Below are 19,025 nucleotides of genomic sequence, written 5' to 3'. Positions count from 1 at the left end.
CTTACCTGCAAAGATCATTCATACAGCTAGAAATATAAGAATATGGATCTATGCTCTCATGACAGCTGAGAAAAGGAAATTGTAGGAATATCTGGCACTTGAAGAATATATCCTGCACATTAAGGAAAATCAGTAAACAATAGTTAGAAAATACTTTCTGAACAAGCATAATTATTTTTAGCTTTGTTGATCTAATCTAGGGTCCTTCATGCTCCCATTAAAGCTTGAGAATCTCAAGTCTCCATTTATTATGTGTCCTCTACTTATCTTCCTAAAATTTCTCCTCTTTAACTACAGAAGCTTGATCACATACTGCTCCTAAACTACCCGGCATGGCAGACTGCAAAATGACCAAGTATTTCATGTTAATCCAGGAGCTGAGCTCAGTACTTCTGCAATATTTCATAATTTCCAACATAATGAGCTGTAAGATGCCAGAACTGGAAACTGAGTGATGCAGCAACGAAGAGCTCTGCCAGCAGACCTTTACCACTTGGCACATCCTATTGGAGTGTTTGTACTTTTAAGCTAACCGAAGATCTTCAGACATTCTCTAGCAAAAGCCCTGACCTGAATCTTCTCAAAGCCTCAATACAGTTGAGGTATTTTTTTCTATACGGTCTATATTACTAGATTCTTGTACCATCACTAGGCAGGGAAGATTTAAAAGAATAATAACAATAATAATAATTACTACATGATTAATTTACCTCAGTGGATTCTGCATTAGCTGAGCAAGGACTGGAAAAATCTAAGGCAGTAGGTACACAAGCTGCATCATCTGAGATTTGCACAGCCCAGCTATTTGCAAATTCAGCAATGTCTTCTGTATATTCACCTCCTGTGTGATAAGAGCACCCAGAAGAAAGACTATCAGCACAAGCTCAAAAGATGTCTTGGAAATTTCTGAATGTTTTTAAATACATTTGTTACTTCAGATACAGATATGTATAGAGTAGGTAGAGTTTAAAAAAAGTTGAGTTTTCCTTTTTAACATTAGGCAATATATTATACCACATTTAGATGAAAACTTATATATATGTACGAGGCAAATATTCTTTTAAAATACAATTAATGACACTTTTATAACAAATATACAAATAAGAACTACTGTAACAGACTGAATGCTTAAGAAAAATTACATTTTTTTAAAACACTTTAAGACTTTCATCACATTTCACAGTGGTCACTTAGCACTGTTATCTCACTCTTTCCCCTTCTGCAGAAAACCCCTATGATGAACACAATACTTGCCCAATTCTCCTAACAGCATGGGGATGGGAGAATGAATAAATGAGATGCATGATTGGAAGTCATGGCAACAGAGACATAAGAACATGAAAAAGGTTGCAGTAAAAGAACAAACCCAAAATTCCCATATTTTTGCAGCAAGAACTATGTATTACATTTTCTCTATGTTCTTAAGTGTGCTAGAGAGAGTTTACTGCCTCTGCTTTGATGAATAATAATTAATATCTATGTAATTGTTATCTATGTATGTTTAGGAGATAGAATACTGGAATGAAGTTAGTTGCTTTTTTTTTTTTCATAGAACAGTATTATTCAAAACTTAATTCAACTTCTTTCAGCACAAGATGTGCACAGTTTGACACTCTGGAATGTGGAAACTCCCAAAACACAATAATCAGATATTCAACTTGGATCTCCACAAATAAACAAAGCTAAACCAATCTAGTTTACTTAACAGCCAGGGAGAGTTAAAAATTTTCTCCTTTTCTGACAGAAGAGTTCTGAAAACCCTTCCCAATCTTAAAAGGCTGTTTTTTATCTAGAAGTAAACCTGTTGATACAAACCTGGTTCTGAAGAAACATTAAAGAGATTTTATTTTCATTTTGACATGGCTTGAAAAAAAACATTCTAAGTCTTAAAAAAAATCCCACTATACAAAATCACTGTCCTTAAAATGGTTTTATGCACAGATACAGTCCCATGTATTAAAGCAATATAAAGATGCCATGAAAGATGAAGATTAAGGAAACAGAAAAGGAGTTGATTTTTTAAACTATGCTTTGAAATTGAGACTCCGCAGCTTCATTATGTAAGCCAATGCAAACACAGGGCATTCAGACTCTGCAGGATTCTGGATAGATGTAAGAACTTCCTTTACACTACTGTTGGGATAGTATGGTCAGGGGAGACAAATCATCATCCCGAATGATCCTAGAAACTGAAACATTTAGAAAAAAGTTGCAGCTTAGAAGCAATTTTAATTTAGTAGTCTATTCATGTGAAGATAGCAGAACATCTTGCATTGTATTTGCACAGAGCCAAGGTACCAAGGTTACCATACAACTGGTACAAGGTAGAAGTAATTCACAGTGCTCTGGATTGTACACTGCAATAATACTGTCATTTCTGACAAAGAGAAGTACCAGAAGAAATGACAATGGAAAAAACATGTAGCTCTGAAATTGAAGAAAGAGCTGTCATACTTGAAGTCTTTTATAACTGAGAACACATTTAAAAATGTTGAGATAATTACTTTTAAAGAATTTGTGTGAGTTCATTATCTCTTCTGAATTCCATTTTTCATCATTTTTTAACTAGTTATAAAACATACTAAACTGTGGCGTGCAGCAGTTAAGGTATGAAACAGTGAATGCACTTCTTTCATGATAGAAGAAATACTAGAAATCAATATTTGGCAGATTTTTAAACACAGTGCAAAGAAATGTGGGCTGCTTCTTCCATCACTCAAAATGTCAAACACCTCCTGCCTATCAACCGTAATGCATAGAGCAAAACAGAGCAGGGAAAAAAAGTTACAGTGAGATAACCTTTGTGACTTAAACTGTAGGGTCATGGGATTGGATTCTCTCAGCAATCAATGGTAAAACAGTTCTATCTTTATTTTTTATCAGACTAAATTCCTATGTTTGCTCTTTCTTCACATTGGTTATGAGTAGGTCAAAAGTTTCTAGAGAGTACAACTATATAGCTACAAAGATTACAGAATATTCTACCAATTTAGTAAGTCACTTCTTCCTCACATGAGGCAGCATTGGGCAACTCACCATACAGGGTTTTAGGAGGCCCTTAATGCAACATACCAACAGAGAGATATGAGGAACTTTCTGGAAAGTGCTTTTAAATGTAAATATTTCAGCTCATATTTTTATGATGGCAATGTAAACCAATGACTCAACACGGTGTTTTTTCCAAATATTAATATTTTGGCTTTTCACTCTTTCCTCCATTCTTAAACATAGAGGAAACCGCAAGCATTTGCTTATTTATTTATTATTTCAAGGCACTTCCATCAGCTAAGATAAACATACACCAAGTACTTTGCTGAGCAAGAAAAGGCTTAAGCACACATATAAATAGTTTCTTCAATTGGGATTTTTTTCCCTAAACATCTTGACTGGCAATGAAGAATAGAGCACATATTCTATTTTCTATTGAAATAAGGACTCTGTCTTTTCCTCCATAGTAGATTATAAGTGAACATGGAGCTGCTTACACAAGGTAAGAGTGTATTTCCTAGCTATTTACTTACTATTTTGCAGTATCAGGTCATCATATTTATCACCATTAAAATTTCCACAGAGGCCACAAGGTTTTCCGTGATGATCTTCTGTCAGCTTAATATAAATACCAGAGTTTCCATCCCAAGCAAGAGAAAAACCAAAGGTAGTTTTCACCAGAATATAGTCAGCCAATCTCTCAAAGAAAACATTTCCAACTGTCTGTGGCAACATTAATCTGAAAAAATAAACAGCTTACTTCAAAGATCACAGATTAGACAAGGTTAGTAGTAGAAAAAATACACAGAAAACATCATTGTCTAACTCTCTACACCCTTTTTTTCCCAGGTTTATACAATCACTTCAGTTCTTTGTCATGTTTTTACTATCTATTCTTTGTTATCTATTCTTATTTGCTTGTCTGTATTGATCATTACAAGTGAATGCTTTTTTGTTGTATACAAGTATCAGTTGTTTCAAAGATAAGTCTGAAAGAATAATACATCTTCATTTTCAAAGTTCAGCACAGGCACACAGAGGAATATGTGACTTCATTAACATCCTGTTTTGCATAAGCAGCTCTGTGACATTACTGTCAGTGCTCCTGGTATGGTCAGCACCAGCAGTCCTGGGCACAGGATTGATCATCAGGTTAGCTAAATGCAAATAGAGGATTTTACAGTACAGAAGATGCTCTTGAACAAAATTGTATATCATAGAATCATATAATTTTTTAGTTGGGAGGAACCCCTAGAGGTCACCTAGTCCAACTCCTCTGCAATGAACAGGGACATCCATAGGTAGATTAGTTTGCTCAGAGCCCCATCCAGCCTGACCATGAATGTTTCCAAGGAGGGGGCTTCCATCACCTCCAAGGACAACCCTGTTCCAGTGCCTCACTACCATTACTATAGAAAACTTTTTCCTTACATTCAATCTAAATCTCCCCTCTTCGGATTTGAAACCATTTCCCCATATTCTATCACAACAGACTGTGCTAAAGAGTCTGTCCTCTTCCTTCTTATAGACCCCTTTTAGATACTGAAAGGCTGCTCTCAGGTCTCCCCAGAGCCTTTTCTTCTCCAGGCTGAGCAGCCCCATCTCTCTCAGACTGTCCTCAGAGGGGAAGTGTTCCATCCCTTGGATCATTTTTGTGTCCCTCCTCTGAACACACTCTGACAGGTCCACATCTTTCCTGTACTGAGGACTCCACATCTGGATGCAGTACTCCAGGTGAGGAGTGATTAACACAGAGTAGAGGGGCAGGATCACCTCCCTTGCCCTGCTGGCCACACTTCTTTTGATGCAGCCCAGGATATGGGTTTCTGGGCTGCAAGGGCACATCACTGGCTCATGTCTAGCTTGCCATCCACCAGTATCACCACACCCCTTTTGGCTGAGCTGTGCTCTATCCTTACAGCCCCCAGCTTGCAGTGATAGTGGGGGTTGCCACAATCCAGGTGCAAGATGTTGCATTTGGATTTGTTGAACCTCATGAGGTTCACCTGGACCCACTGCTCAAGCCTGTCTAGGTCTCTCTGAATGTCATCCCATCTCTCGGGCATGTTGACTGCACCACACAGCTTGGTATCATCCATAGTATTGCTGAGAGTATGCTCGATCCCACTGACAATGTCATGCATCAAGATGTTAAAGAGCACCAGTCCTAGTACAGATTTCTGAGAGATACCTCTCATTATTATTCTCCATCTGGACATTGAGCCATTGACCATTACTCTCTGGGCATGCTCTCACCACCAGTTCCTTGTCCACTGAACAGTCCACCCTTCAAATCCATGTATTTGGAGAGAAGGACATTATGGGGTACCATGTAAAAGGCCGTACTGAAGTCCACTGGCTCTTCCTTTGTCCACTGACACAGATATGCCATCATAAAAAATGACAAGGTTGGTCAGGCACAACCTGCCCTTGGTGAAACCATACTGGTTATGCCATATCACCTCCCTCTCTTCCATCTGCCTTAGCACAGCTTCCAGGAGGATCTGCTCGACAATCGCTAGCACAGAGGGGAGGATGACAGTTGTTACCTCCCTGGGTCATCCTTTCTACCCTTCTTAAAAATAGGTGCTATACTGCCTTTTTTCTAGTCACCAGAGACTTCACGTGACCACCATGACTTTCAAATATCATCATGAGTGGCTTGGTAACTACATCACATACCCTCTTCCCTTGGCCAAAAACCACTGGACGGTAATATTGTAGCATGATTTAATCTTCTAAAAGTGCTTCTGTTGGGATGAACAGACTGATAGTACTATAGTCAACTATAGCCTCAGATGCTAATGCCTATAGCATTATTACATCCAAATACATACCTTCTAACATGTCACAAAAGAATACCTTAAGTCTTTGAAATTTGCTGTACTTTATCAAACAGCAAAAAAAATACTTATGATAGTCTTGTACTCACAAGGCAAAGGAGGCTTAAGATTTTTTATTCAGTTAATTCAGACTTGTCCATAAGGTTATGTGTTTAATCAAGCATAGACACATACAAAGCATAAATAATGACTGCCTTGTTCAAAATGGTATCAGGATGCATCGAAGATGAACTGAAACAGTCTGACAGAGGCAATCTGTACAGAGTCAGGATGGTTAATCCCTAGATCTGAGCTTAGAAGTTGAACAAAAGGGTCATGTAGGGAGTGAATGTTCGTTCAGGTATTACACGAACACCATCATATCTTCCCACTCTTGTCAGTCCCAATTCAGAACAGCCAGGGATCAGTAAAAATACATAGCAAATTATGTTCCCTGTTTGACATAAAAAGCATTGACTTCTTGAACTCCATAATTTCTGCAATAAAACATTTTAAATAACCATTGAAACACTTACCTGTTTCCCTCCTTTCTTACTTCATGTCCTGAAATAGTTATTTCTTCTTGGTTTGAAAAAAACAAGCTGATTGACCTCTGACAAGAATATACTGAACCATGACAGTGAGGACTGTTATGAACCTTCAAGGGGAAGAATATATGCACAGTTAAAATAAATGTTTGCTATCAATAATTTCATGCAAGATTTCAGAAACACACATATGATAATTTACTTTTCTGTACATTAGTCACCAAAGAGCCTTAGAGATAAATATTTAAATTGTAAAAAGGTCGTAGCTACAAAAATATGCAAAGCTAGAAGTTTGCACTAACCAATACTGCTGAGAAATAGAGCAATTGTTTAACAGCACAAAGTATCACAAGGTAGTGGCTTAAACACTGCAAGAAATACTCAGGTATTTTACATAGATGAACTTCATAGACAGACACTGCAGCAATCTAGCTTATCACTGCCAGTGTAGGAGCTTGTTATACACACAGAGATACCTCTACAACTGAGTTTCTACAGGTCTGGAGGGGACTACTATGAGATACTAAACCTCAGACTAAAGCCTGCATTCTCCCTGCCAGTCGAGACTGGCACCAGCTGAACTAGAGCATGCCTTACTGAACCACTCAGGATTTGCTGAGATGTGAGAATGCTCCCACAGATTACTGGAGGCACCTAACTTAAGTGCACTGTTAAAACCTGTTTTTCATTGGTTTTCCAGGACCATCAGTGGAAACAGGGAAGCTCTTCTGAAATCTGCCTGTCCCCATCATACACAGATAGGATCATGAGCCAGGGTATTGGCTTGACTCTCACATCAGCTTCTCAGTATGAGCACAGCAAGTGGCACTCAACCAGAGAGAGACTTGCAAAATAATGTGCCTCATGGCTATATGTGTACGTATGTGACTTCCATGACTGCCCACTACTGGAGAAAGGTGTTAAATAGATCTCAGATGTGTGCTTATGGAAATGAAAACCATGCAATTATTATCTTTGCATGTCCACAGTTTTATGGCAATAAAGTAGATCTCAAAAAAAAAAAAAAAAAAAAAGTATTATCAGACCCAGGAATGGGCATGATATGCCAGCATGCCTTATTTTTACAGTTTGGCAAAAAGGGTGCTACCTTTGCAATTGGGATTCCACTGCTATCCCAGCCATCAGCATTGCAGAGCATGACTCCTGCAGTGCAGGAACATCCTTGTCCCCAAGAGATATTACGGCTTTTGCTGGCCAGGGTGTGCTCTCAGGACATGAAAACTGTGGGCTCAGACTTATTCTGACTATCCATATGCTCTAACCAGTTAAACACTACTACGACCTTATGTGACAGTTTTCTTGGAGAAGGATGGCAGTTGTCTTGTCAGTTTTCTTGACACGCTGTGAAGCTAAATAGATGAGTAACTGTGAAACATTTCGCCAGCATAGTAATAGGAGCTGTAATTAGAAACCAGCACTCTCACTTTTTCAGAGAAGATCTACTGATAAACAAATACGGTGCTTACATATACACTAACTAATCTTCCTAGGCTGACACTTAATGCTGGAAATAAAAAAAACAGTTACTGTTTCTTTGAGTGAAATAAACCAAGTCAGTAAAAGCAGTAAGGATTTCACATGTATAAAGAAAGTCATAATTAAAGACATAGTAAATGTTGCTAGCATCAAAAAATGGTTTCTGTATAAGCCTGGCCTAAGATAGAAACACAGTCAAGGAAAATCAAAATAATTGTTTTGTTCTCTTCTTCTCTAGAAAGGTGGACTGTTAAAATCAGAAGGACCATAATGTGAGCATTTGGTAAGGTTTTCTACCCTCCACAGCCCAATTGGCACTGACTGTAATGCATTATTTGTGATTTTTTTTGATTAAACATTTTTAGGTTTTTTAAAAATATGACATTTATTCCAGCTATGGTAGCTTCTCTCCTTCCAGAGCATTGGATATCCACCAAAATATTGATTCTAGATTTTAATATAACCATAGAATGGCCTGCGCTGAAAAGGACCACAATGATCATCCAGTTTCAACCCCCCTGCTATGTGCAGGGTTGCCAGCCACAAGACCAGGCTGCCCAGAGCCACATTCAGCACGACTCTCAACACATACAAGGATGGGGCATCCACAACCTCCTTGGGCAACCTGTTCCAGTGCATCACCACCCTCTGTGTGAGTTTTGCTACTCCATTCTAAGAAATCTCCTAAAATATCAAAGCTGCACACTGAATCTAAAGAATTATATGAAATAATGGAAGGTAGGTAGCATCTGCCTATGACCTGAGTGAGGGGAAACAAGAGATTAAAATTCTATGGATGCTACTATTTGGGGGGTAAGAAAGTCACATACTTATAAATGAAAACAGGCCCTTGCAGAAGGAATCAGAATCTAGATCTATCTTTGCCCCTGTGCCCACTGTACCACCATGTTTGCATTACAATTAGGACCACTCTTGTTCCCTCCCCTTGCAGAATCAGCAACAACTGTAGAAAAAATAGCATAATGAGCTTATGTCCTCCCCACACAGTCACCTTCCTTCAGAGGTAGCATAGGTTTGAATTCTCCCTGATCTGAAAATCATTAACCATGGGTACTCAGCAATTTGAAGAAGTTTCTAAGAAGAGTGCCTCCCATACATAGGTCAGGATGAAGGCTTCTGAGCTGTTAAACTTCGCCGCATGACGCAGAGGTGAGACAAAATTAGACCACAAATCCCCAGGGAAACAGACTTTTCCATGGGCTGGGGGAGGCAGCTCCCCATCCTAGCATGCCAGAACCTGCAAGTCAGGGCCTGCTACACTTGGTTGCCCAGCCACCAAGCAGGTGATAGCTGTTTGCACTTCACTCAGCAATTCGTATGTTCTGCAGTCTGACAGCTAACGCTTGTTGAAGCTTCCAAGGCCTGCTTTAAGACCCAATTTGCTACATGGGATTTCCCAGAGAGGAGAGAGCTGAGATCCTTTTTTAGCATAGAGGGAGTAATAAATACTATTTTTAATATACTGACTCTGTTGATTATTATTTCACCAGTGTTTTGAGTTACCGCACACATGCTTAGACATTTTTCAGCGGCATAGTTCTGTATGTAATGCAGCAGTTTGATCCATTTATTGTCTCTCTTGTTACTTTACTTATGAAATATAGGAATACTCAGTGTGTATTTCTAACATATGCTCACATACTTACCCAAACAGTGTAATGTGGTTCTGGAGTACCACAGTCTTTTGCAAAAATATAGGAGCAATTTCCCGGAAAGTAGTAGTAGATGCCATCAAACGTTTCAAAATGATACTGTCCCCATGACTTGCAAATCCCATCTCGGTCCTTACCATTGTTAGGAACTGCAAAAACACACCGAGTTTACAACAAGTACAGTAATAAAAAATGTACAGGTGGCAAAGACATCTGCAGAAGTAAAAGGTTAGAAAGGAAATAAGAGTTATGAACAAAAGGAATAACAAGGATGAAAAGATAACCTGATTTCTTTAACTTTAAATAAAGTATATTTATTTTAAAAGTCTTTAGAATGCAGTTTTAGTCCCACACAATCATCGGAAATTTTGGATTTGCTTCAGTGATGACATTTTAATTCTAAGTAGATGCAAAGGACTACTGAAGATCTGGGATGACTCTTGGTGTAAGATTCCAGAAACTAGTACATTTAATGAGTCAGTTATTTCAGTAACTCACTCCATCTTTCTATCAGTTGTGTACTCGGTTAACTAGAAAAGGTGGCCAGCTGCTGATATATTAGACAGTGATCTATCTGTTATGCTACCTATGAATCATCACAGTCCAGATGCTATAACCTAGGCATTTGTGATGTTGCTCTATGTATTTCCCTAACACCTAATATAATTGCAATTCTCTTCTCTTCTAGTGGAATGAAGTTCCACTACTACAAAAGGAATCACAAAAGTTATGTTGACAACATTGTTCTTAAAACCTTCCCCTTATATATCACTTGAACACAAAACTTGATTAATCCTTTGGCCCCAGACTTACCAATTTGGCACCTGCTTCCTTGAGCTTGAAATAACTGACAATCACAGTCACCTGCCTCTGTGCAGCCTGCTCCATTAAGGCACTTTTGAGGACACAAGCCTGTCAGCAAGAATAGCAGTCTTTTAGTAGATACAGTATTTTTCAGACAGGTTGAGACTCACATTAGATGTTTGTTCTAAAATCATGAGCATCCATACTAGCTAAGAAAATTAGCCAACAACGCTTTCTTTTTAACATTTGCTTAATTTTATACTTTGTGTTCCTTGGTTAAAAGACAAAGTTCTCCCTCTTTCAGTCTGAGATTTGTACACTAACAAAGGAGCAAAAGGTCAGTCTCCTCCCAGCAAACAAAAGGTCAAGTTCCCATGTAAAGAAACCAAATCCCAGCCCTCCCGATGTAGAAATACACAGGATGAAGATTGTTTTAATTGACCAAGTTCAGCACAACTCATACATATGTTCAGCTCCTCTCTCTCAGGCATTACAGCAAAGGGTATACTCAGCTTATTAACAGTCTAGAATATATTATACAGACAAAACTGGTTAAAAATATTTCTTACTACATGCTAAGAAATTGTAAAAGGTTATTTCTGCTGAAGAGGCGACCAAAGTCAGAAATTTAAGATTCCATGGGAATGGCTTGTTTTGTGATATAATTATTAATTGTTTCTAAAAGCAGTTTAATTAAAGGGCTTTGTAGCCTGTTTGGAACTTAACCTCACTGTTTACTATTCACTGAGGTTGGTCTAAATCAGAGCTCCCCAAAAGTTGGAGGAGAAAGAGGTTTTCAAGTTCCAGGTTTGCAGATAGTTGCTTTCCTTCCCAGGGAGAAATTATAATCCTAGATGCAAATATTTACAATGCTGACAGCATTATTTTGGAAGTACATTTTCAACAGGAAATGTCTGCAATGTAATGAGGATAAAATGAGATAATGAGATAGGTTAGGACTTCATAGGGGACAAAGCCCATGGCAAAACGGGAAGTGGTTAGGAGGTCAGAGTGTTGAGTAGCATCTCCTCCCAGGGAGTAGCACTGACCTCTTGGTGGGCTCCATGTCAAGGTCCCATTTAGGTGCGATTGAGGAGATGCAGCTCGAACCTAGCAGAGAAACATAAAAGCAAAATCAGGGTATTCGTGCTTTACGGATTCGCCAATACAAGCCCAGGGCCTTACAGAAGGATTGGGTTAGGACTTGGCAGGTTGTTTCAGCACATGGCACAACCTCACGTGCTATGGACAGATTGGCAGCCTCGACCAGCAGGAAAGGCAGTGACTGCAGCACTTGTGGGGAGGGGAAGCATGGTTTAGGGGAACAGAGAACTATACAGCAGTATTCTGGGGTCACCACTGGCCTTCTCTCCATGCCCTCTGCTTCACCATTGCCAGTGAACCAGCAGAACTCCACTGGGGAGATCTGTGTTTATATCTGGGAGGAAGAGTGAGGGTCCTGAGAAGCATCCTGCCTTTTTCACTTCCGTAAAATAAAAAGAGTTGGAGAGCGTAGAGATGCAATATCCCTCCTTCCCCAGATTCCCCTAACTCATGCCCTGCAACACTCTCTGATCATCTTACTGTAGCCACTTCAGTTGTGATGGATTTCACGTCCCACTTAAGACTCTTCAGAACTGCATTTCAGCTCATCCCAAACAAAGAGGAGACAGATCTGCCTGATCTGCATCCTGTCTTGTAGAGGAACAGGGGGGCAGGGAACTGTAAGGAAGTCCTGGGTTCTGACCTAGAGCTCTGCTGGCTGCAGTTTGTCGTGTCACATCAATCCTTCGAAGAACTGGACAAGTCCCACAAGACAAGCACTCCAGGGTTTTTGCCCCCACTAGACTAGAAAGTTTACCAGCATGAAGTGCTTGATAGTTAGATATTTTCCACTACATTTCTTCACGGCTATTTTAAATCCTTTTGTTTTACAAAGCTTTGTGCTTTTGCTTAAATAGTTCTTCTTGGCCATGTTTTTTTAATTCTCTCTCTGAGTGTTACAAGAAGTTACATTTCTGTACTCCCATGCTACCCACTCAGGTATACATCAGCCTTCAGCTGCACAACTGAGCAAAACAAGTCATTCAACCTTCCACGTGTAAGAAACTCTTCTTTCTGCGAATCCTGCTTCACCTCTGGAGCTTGAGCTAACAGATTTCAGTGTGAACACAACTGTACGATGAACAAATCAGGTGAAGTCCCACCAATGCTTCACTTGTAAATACTTCCTCCTCCAACTGGAAACAATTTGACGCACTCATGCAGCAAAATCCATCTGAAACCAATCTGAACTGGACTCCACCAGAAAGCTGTTCCATGGGCTGTCTTTAGCCAGAGAATTTCCTCACCATCCGTGTACAAAAACGCTCTATTCCCTCTCCTCAGCAAAGTGGCTTTTTGCTTTTGTGTTGGTCTGGGGAGGTAAAGCATATTTGCTGTGACAGCACTGTCCTGCTGAGCACTTCTCTGGGCCACCATCAGTTCCCAGAGTCCGTTTCCCTCAGAAAGTGTTTTCCTAGTGAGGAGAAGAGGCTTGACTCACCTCAATGTTATGTTTCATACTGGCTGCTTTCCGTCTTCGTCAGACAAATCTCCAAGAGACTGAGAGAAAATAATTTGTGGTTGTGTGGCAGGCTGTCTGCAAGAGCCAGAGCGGAGGCTTTGGGCTCCACGCCTGCCCCTGTAGAAGGGGGCTGTAACCCTTCCTTGGGCTCCTTGTGCTCTGCAGCACAAGGTGTTTACCCACAGGGGAACAAGATTCCTCTTGACTATAAAATTCCAGTCAGACATCACCTGTGCAAGGCAGCAGTGTGGGGCATGGGGTGGGACAGCCCTCAGGCTGCAGTGGTGAGGCCCAGGGCTGAGCTGGAGCTGCTGCCGCCACCACCACATGCGGTACCCTCTTATGCAGTTGTCACTGTGTTTTTCATCAAACACTAACAGCTTTCTGGGGCTCTCTGTTCACCTTCACAAAAAGCAGAAGAGCGGTGGTGTTATTTCCCATGGTGTGCGTCAGCTGTTCTGTCGGGGTGGGTAATTCAGCGAGCTTTTGCCGGGAGTGAATGAATGCGTGAGGCCATGAGCCTCGGCTGGAGGTAGCAGGTAGGGAACAGCAGCTCCTGCTCACTGTCCTTCTGTTACCGTGGCCTTGCTCCTTACAAAGGCCCCATTGTCACAACAGCAAAGCCCCCGAGCAGAACAGGGGGAGGAATTCCCCACTCTTTCGGAGGTATAACCTACCTCTGTTGTTAAGAGATCTCTTTTCTGTCGAGTTGCATTAAACTCGTTTCTGGAAGAAAACAAAAAGGATCTTGTATAACCAAAGGTCCCCGGAGCAGCCTGAATAAGCCATTCCCCAGAGAGAAGTGTTTCTCTCTGATTACCATCACTTTATCAAAGAGGTCTTTCTTGGGTTAAAGTTTAAAATGGTAATTCTTTTTTCTTTTCGTGGTCTCATTTTACAGAATTCAACAGCGCTCCAATCTCTGCTCTCAGACATCAGGGAGGTACAGGAGGCTTGTTGGGGAGAGGAAAATAGGCAGAACAAGCTTGTATGACAAGATACAAAGCTGCAAAGCAGATTCATAGGTACTTGAATGTGTGTATGCAGCAGCGAGTTGCCCTGAGTGTGATGTGACTATATTGGTACAGCACTTTTAATAGCAAGAGATTATTCACCAGCTGTAGCTAACTTAAATTTGTGATTTAGTTTAGAAACAAGGGCAGGAGACTATAAAACATGCTTAGTTTTACCAACAGTCCAAGATGGCATATCATTCGGTACGTATGCGTGCTCACTAAATACAGAGGTCACTAGATATCCAAAGCTATGTCTGACTGGACAATTCTACTAGAATTGATGGCATAGTTCCCATTTAATTCAATGGGATCAGGAACATTTCCTAGTTTGGGTTTTGTTTGGATTTCAGCTTCTACATGAAAACTTGTATTGAAAATGTTTATTTTATGGCTGTGTAGCACTTACTTTTCTGTGCTTCAAATAGCAGCTAGGATTTTATCATGCAATTAAAATCGTAGAAGGGTACTCATTTAATGTATTTTTCCAGACATAAAATAATGATCTCATCTTGGTTTCATTCCATTACTCCTCTAAGCTTTCTTGAGACCGTAGAAGTATCATTTTTCATAAGTGCCTTCATTTTTCAAATGGAAGATCCATGCTCATTATATAAATTCTTTGAAAAGAATTGTAAACATTCCGAAAGTGTGTTTTACATCCAGTGCACATGTACATGACAACTTACATGGCAAATTCAATACTGTATTTCACTTTCTAACTTACACCACAACAGATAAGCCTTACACATTTTTGTTTTATTCATAGGACTTAACAAACAAGGAATAAAAACTTACCTTGAAGTCCTTCTCAAAAGAGAAAGCTTGCAATAAGTTCCTGTAGATTGAAAAATCATCAAGGTAAATATTTTTCTATAGCGTCACTCTGCATTTGACAAATAACACTACCAAATTGTGTTCTTTAAAAAAATAGTTAATGAACCTGAGTTTTCTAAAGTATCTTTACATAACCTTCTTCTCTTCACAAGGAATCTAGCAACAGATGCTCTCCTTCCTGAAAGCTTGATGCTCATAAGTGGTCACCACCTGCAAGTTCCCACGGTCTCAGCTCTGATACACGCTACCACCAAAAAGAGCAAAGCATTCATATTTCTTCAGAGGCTGAGACCATATCTAGCAAAACATAACAGGTGCTCAGATCTACCCAGAATCAAACTTCTAGAGCGGTAACCTGTAATCTTTTTCTGATTATTACTTATAAAACTCAGTTGCTATTCTAATCACATTCTCATGTTGTCTTAGAAATCTTTATAATGGCTGTAAAGAAACTACCTACTCGATCTATGTGCAGTGCATATGCATGTAAATTATAAGGATTGTTTCTATAGCCAGAGGAACAGTTGTTTATTCTAACATTCCAAAAATGCTTAAAAGCACTGCAGGTACAGTCTGATCAAACAAAATTATACCCTGTTGAAATTAATTACTAGCTTACTCATCTGACAATAATGGCAATGAAACAAAGAAAGTTAAACTTAATTCCTTAATAACTTCTTCTGTTACAAAATTCATACATACAAATGTATCCTTTAAAAAAATGCTATATTTTAGCTTCAACACCTATCAGAAAGAATGGAGATATATATGACAGTTTTTTAACCTGTGAAATTGTTTTATTAACTCCAATAAGGGTAAAAAAAAATGTTGGTTTATGATAGAAAAATAAGCAGACACACTGATAAAATATTCAAAAAACTAATTGTAGAAGTTAGTATTACTGCAAAAATGAAATAAAGTTCTTACCTTGCAAAGAGGACAGCAGTGAATGAAGCAAGAATATACTCCACGGTATCATTAAATTGAGCTTTCCCACAATGTTCATTTCAGTATAACTTAGTAATAGGAAATTCATCCAAATTGATGGCTTTGACTATGATGGCATCTTCTAGCTGTGTCTTCCTACAGTGTGTTTAGATCCTTTAAAATTTAGATAATTGGATGCATGATTTAAAATAACACAATACAGAAAGGAAAAGAAAAGGAGACATCAAGCTTGGTAGATACATACAGCATCAGGAGCTTAGCAGGCGTTGCATACAACTTCCTGGCTGCATGTCTCTCATTAGAAATGCATGGTAACTGCTCAGCGGAGTCTGTATTAGTTACACTTTCGCCAGACCTGTGAGCATTACTCCTCTGTTGAATTCAATTGGCCCTTTATACGACAGCAGACAATGACATGAAATTTTGCCATGTTGTGACGCTTTGAGAGATCCTTCAGTCGTCATCACGCCTTTGTGTGCTTTGACACTTACGTCGTTTGCTGCCCTTCTTACAGTTTTATCAAGAACCTGCAATTATGTTAGTGCATAAAATATAACCAGATCATTTCGGAAATTAACATATTAATATTCTCCATCTGTTGCGAAATGAGAGAGACAAAATTCCATTAAATAATACACCTGGATTTTTAAGAATATTTTGGATACATTTTTGTGTATAGTTTAAAAAAGAGACAAAAAAAAGTGAATGAAACCAATGTTTCCATATTTCATTAAAAAGAATAATATAATTTCAGCAAACTAAACAAGAGCACATTTTAAAAATGGAAAAATCTTACCCACTTTACTCTAAACATTAATAGAATGATTAAGAAGTGAAGTTTTCAATCAATTGAAATGACTACTCCTCACTTTCATTTGTGAATCCCATCTTTGGCCTAGCTCTCCGTTCCTCCCAGCATGCACTCCATAAGATGCTGGGAGGATTCTGCACAAGGTGGCTGTGAATTAAAATAAAATTCAGAAGTTGATGGTCTCTTTGGTAAAAATTTCACCCACTGATTTTTTCAGCCCTTTCTCTTCCCCTCTGCCCAGCTGGACTAGAAGAGGCAAAGGAAAATGCACAAACTTTCCAACCACAGACATGAATGTATATTCATGTCCACACAGCAGTACTCACGCAGGTTTGGGATCACTGGCAGCCCAAGGATAATTACTGCAAACTGACACACATTACAAGTTCAAGTATTTCCTAAGAATTATTTTTATTACTGACTATATTTAAGTGACTCTGGATCCAGCTTTCTATTTATATATGTATATATCCAAAAAATATTTATCAGACATTGAGGTCAGTCATCTTCCCATCTTGTGTTTCATTATTCTGTAAATCATAAAGGAAATTTATTTACACCATTCACTTTTCAAGGAGATTTTCGGTTTGTTTTTACTTCTGACTAACTCTGGGCTAGTCCCATTTCACAGAATGCTTATCTGCAGGAAGAACGCATCTTCCAGTTTAGCTTCATCTGCTTCACAATGTCGAAAACCACTCCAGTCTGCAAGCTGAGGAAAAAGAAGTGAGCTCCTGATCCAAATTAATGCACTAATGTAGTCATGCTTACAGACTCTAAACACTTCATGTGGGCACCTATCTTGTAGGAGGTGGCAGGGGATAATCAATGTTTCATGCTTTCATAAATCTCCTGTTAGAGGATGGGGCCTTGAGATTGCTGTAGAGCTTCCAAATTACAGAATCACTGAATTACACAGAATCACGGGGATTGGAAAGAACCTCTGGAGATAATCAAGTCCAGCCCCTCAGAGTAGGTTACACAGGAAGGTATCCAGGTGGGTTTTGAATATCTCCAGAGAAGGAAACTCCACAACATTTCCAGGCACCTTGTTCCAGTGCTCTGTCACCCTCAAAGTAAGAGAGGTTTTCCTCATGTTCATACGGAACTTCCTGTGTTCCAGTTTGTGCCCATTGACCCTTGTTCCCTCACTGTGCACTGTTGAAAAGAGCCTGGCCTCATCCAGTTAACTCCCACCCTTTAGATATTTATAATCATTGATAAGTTCCGCCCTCCAGGCTGGCAAGTCCCAGGTCTCTCAGCCTTTCCTCATAAGGGAGATGCTCCTGGCCCCTCATCATCTTTCTGGCCCGCCACTGTACTCTATCCTGTAGTTCCCTGTCTTTCTTGAACTGAAGAGACCAGAACTGGACACAACGCTCCTGATGTGGCCTCACCAGGACAGAGTAGAGGGGAGGATCACTTCTCTGTACCTTCTGGCCAAGTTCTTTTTAATACGCTCCAGGATACCATTGGCCTTCTTGGCCACAGGGGCACAATGCTGGTTAACCTGTTGTCTACCAGGACATACAGCTCCTCTGCATAGCAATTTTCCAGTAGGTTGGCCCCTAACCTGTACTGATGCTTGCAGTTATTGCTCCCCGGGTGTAGGACTCTACACTTGCCCTTGTTGAACCGCATAAGGTTCCTCTCTGCCCAACTCTCAAGTCTGTCCAGGTCTCCTGAATGGCAACACAACTTCCTGGTGTGTCAGCCACTCTTCCCAGCTTTGAATCATCAGCAAACTCACTGGGGGTGCACTCCATCCCTTCATTCAAGTCATTTACGAAGATGATAAACAAGATCAGACCCAGTATCAACCCCTGGGGAACTCCACTAGCTACAGGCCTCCAACTAGACTCTGTGCCACTGATCAGAATCCTCTAAACAATGCCAGTCAGCCAGTTCTCAATCCACCTCACTACACACTCATCTGTCCCACACTTCCTAAGTTTACTTACAAGGATGTTATGGGAGACAGTGTCAAAAGCCTTGCTGATGTTGAGGTACAGAACATTCATTGCTCTCCCCTCATCTACCCAGCTGATCATGACACTACAGACAGCTACCAGATTGGTGATTTCCCCTTGATGAATCCATGCTGACTGCTCTCAACAACCTTCTTTACTTCCACTTGCTTGGAGGTAACATCACCTTCCCAGGGATGGAGGTAAGACCATTACCAATCTCAGAGCTATTTTCCTGTGAAGCTAAGTGTGGCACAGAATCATTTCAAACTCTTCTAAGAAACCTGACCTGAGATTTTTGCATTCCTCAAGTTGATATTTCTCACAGTTAAAATAAATTAACTCTTTTTAACAGAAGCTGTTAAAATGACTTTTTAAAGTATATACAAAATAAAGTTGAGGGAATATTTCTGGCATGTTAGTATTGCCTAGTTGCTTAACTTCTAACATCTAAAAAGTAGTCCAAGCCTATTTTACAAGCTGTAAAGAGACTTTTTAAGAGTTAGAGCAATTGGTTTCATTAGGTCTGGATATCTCTGCTCAAGACAGGG

At 39.7% G+C, this 19,025-nt stretch overlaps 1 protein-coding gene across 2 annotated transcripts in view; it reads right to left on the bottom strand.

Moving 5' to 3' along the window:
* Positions 1-19,025, bottom strand: part of OTOGL (otogelin-like) — a 101,144-nt gene that overhangs the window by 77,774 nt on the left and 4,345 nt on the right. The window contains exons 2-12 of one of the 2 annotated variants that reach the window (XM_015283301.4): positions 15,941-16,223; positions 15,676-15,849; positions 14,710-14,749; positions 13,576-13,624; positions 11,382-11,442; positions 10,342-10,440; positions 9,523-9,677; positions 6,347-6,468; positions 3,522-3,727; positions 711-841; positions 6-112 (exon numbers count right to left, since the gene is read on the bottom strand). In XM_015283301.4, the coding sequence (XP_015138787.2) occupies positions 6-112; positions 711-841; positions 3,522-3,727; positions 6,347-6,468; positions 9,523-9,677; positions 10,342-10,440; positions 11,382-11,442; positions 13,576-13,624; positions 14,710-14,749; positions 15,676-15,784 (1,079 nt within the window). In that variant the 5' untranslated portion in view covers positions 15,785-15,849; positions 15,941-16,223. Of the gene's footprint in view, positions 1-5; positions 113-710; positions 842-3,521; positions 3,728-6,346; positions 6,469-9,522; positions 9,678-10,341; positions 10,441-11,381; positions 11,443-13,575; positions 13,625-14,709; positions 14,750-15,675; positions 16,224-19,025 lie in introns of those variants that run through there. The other variant, XM_046898971.1, reaches the window with a different exon arrangement.

This window comes from Gallus gallus, chromosome 1, assembly GCF_016699485.2.
Source record: "Gallus gallus isolate bGalGal1 chromosome 1, bGalGal1.mat.broiler.GRCg7b, whole genome shotgun sequence".
Taxonomy (NCBI): domain Eukaryota; kingdom Metazoa; phylum Chordata; class Aves; order Galliformes; family Phasianidae; genus Gallus; species Gallus gallus.
This window is presented reverse-complemented; position numbering and strand designations above follow the sequence as displayed.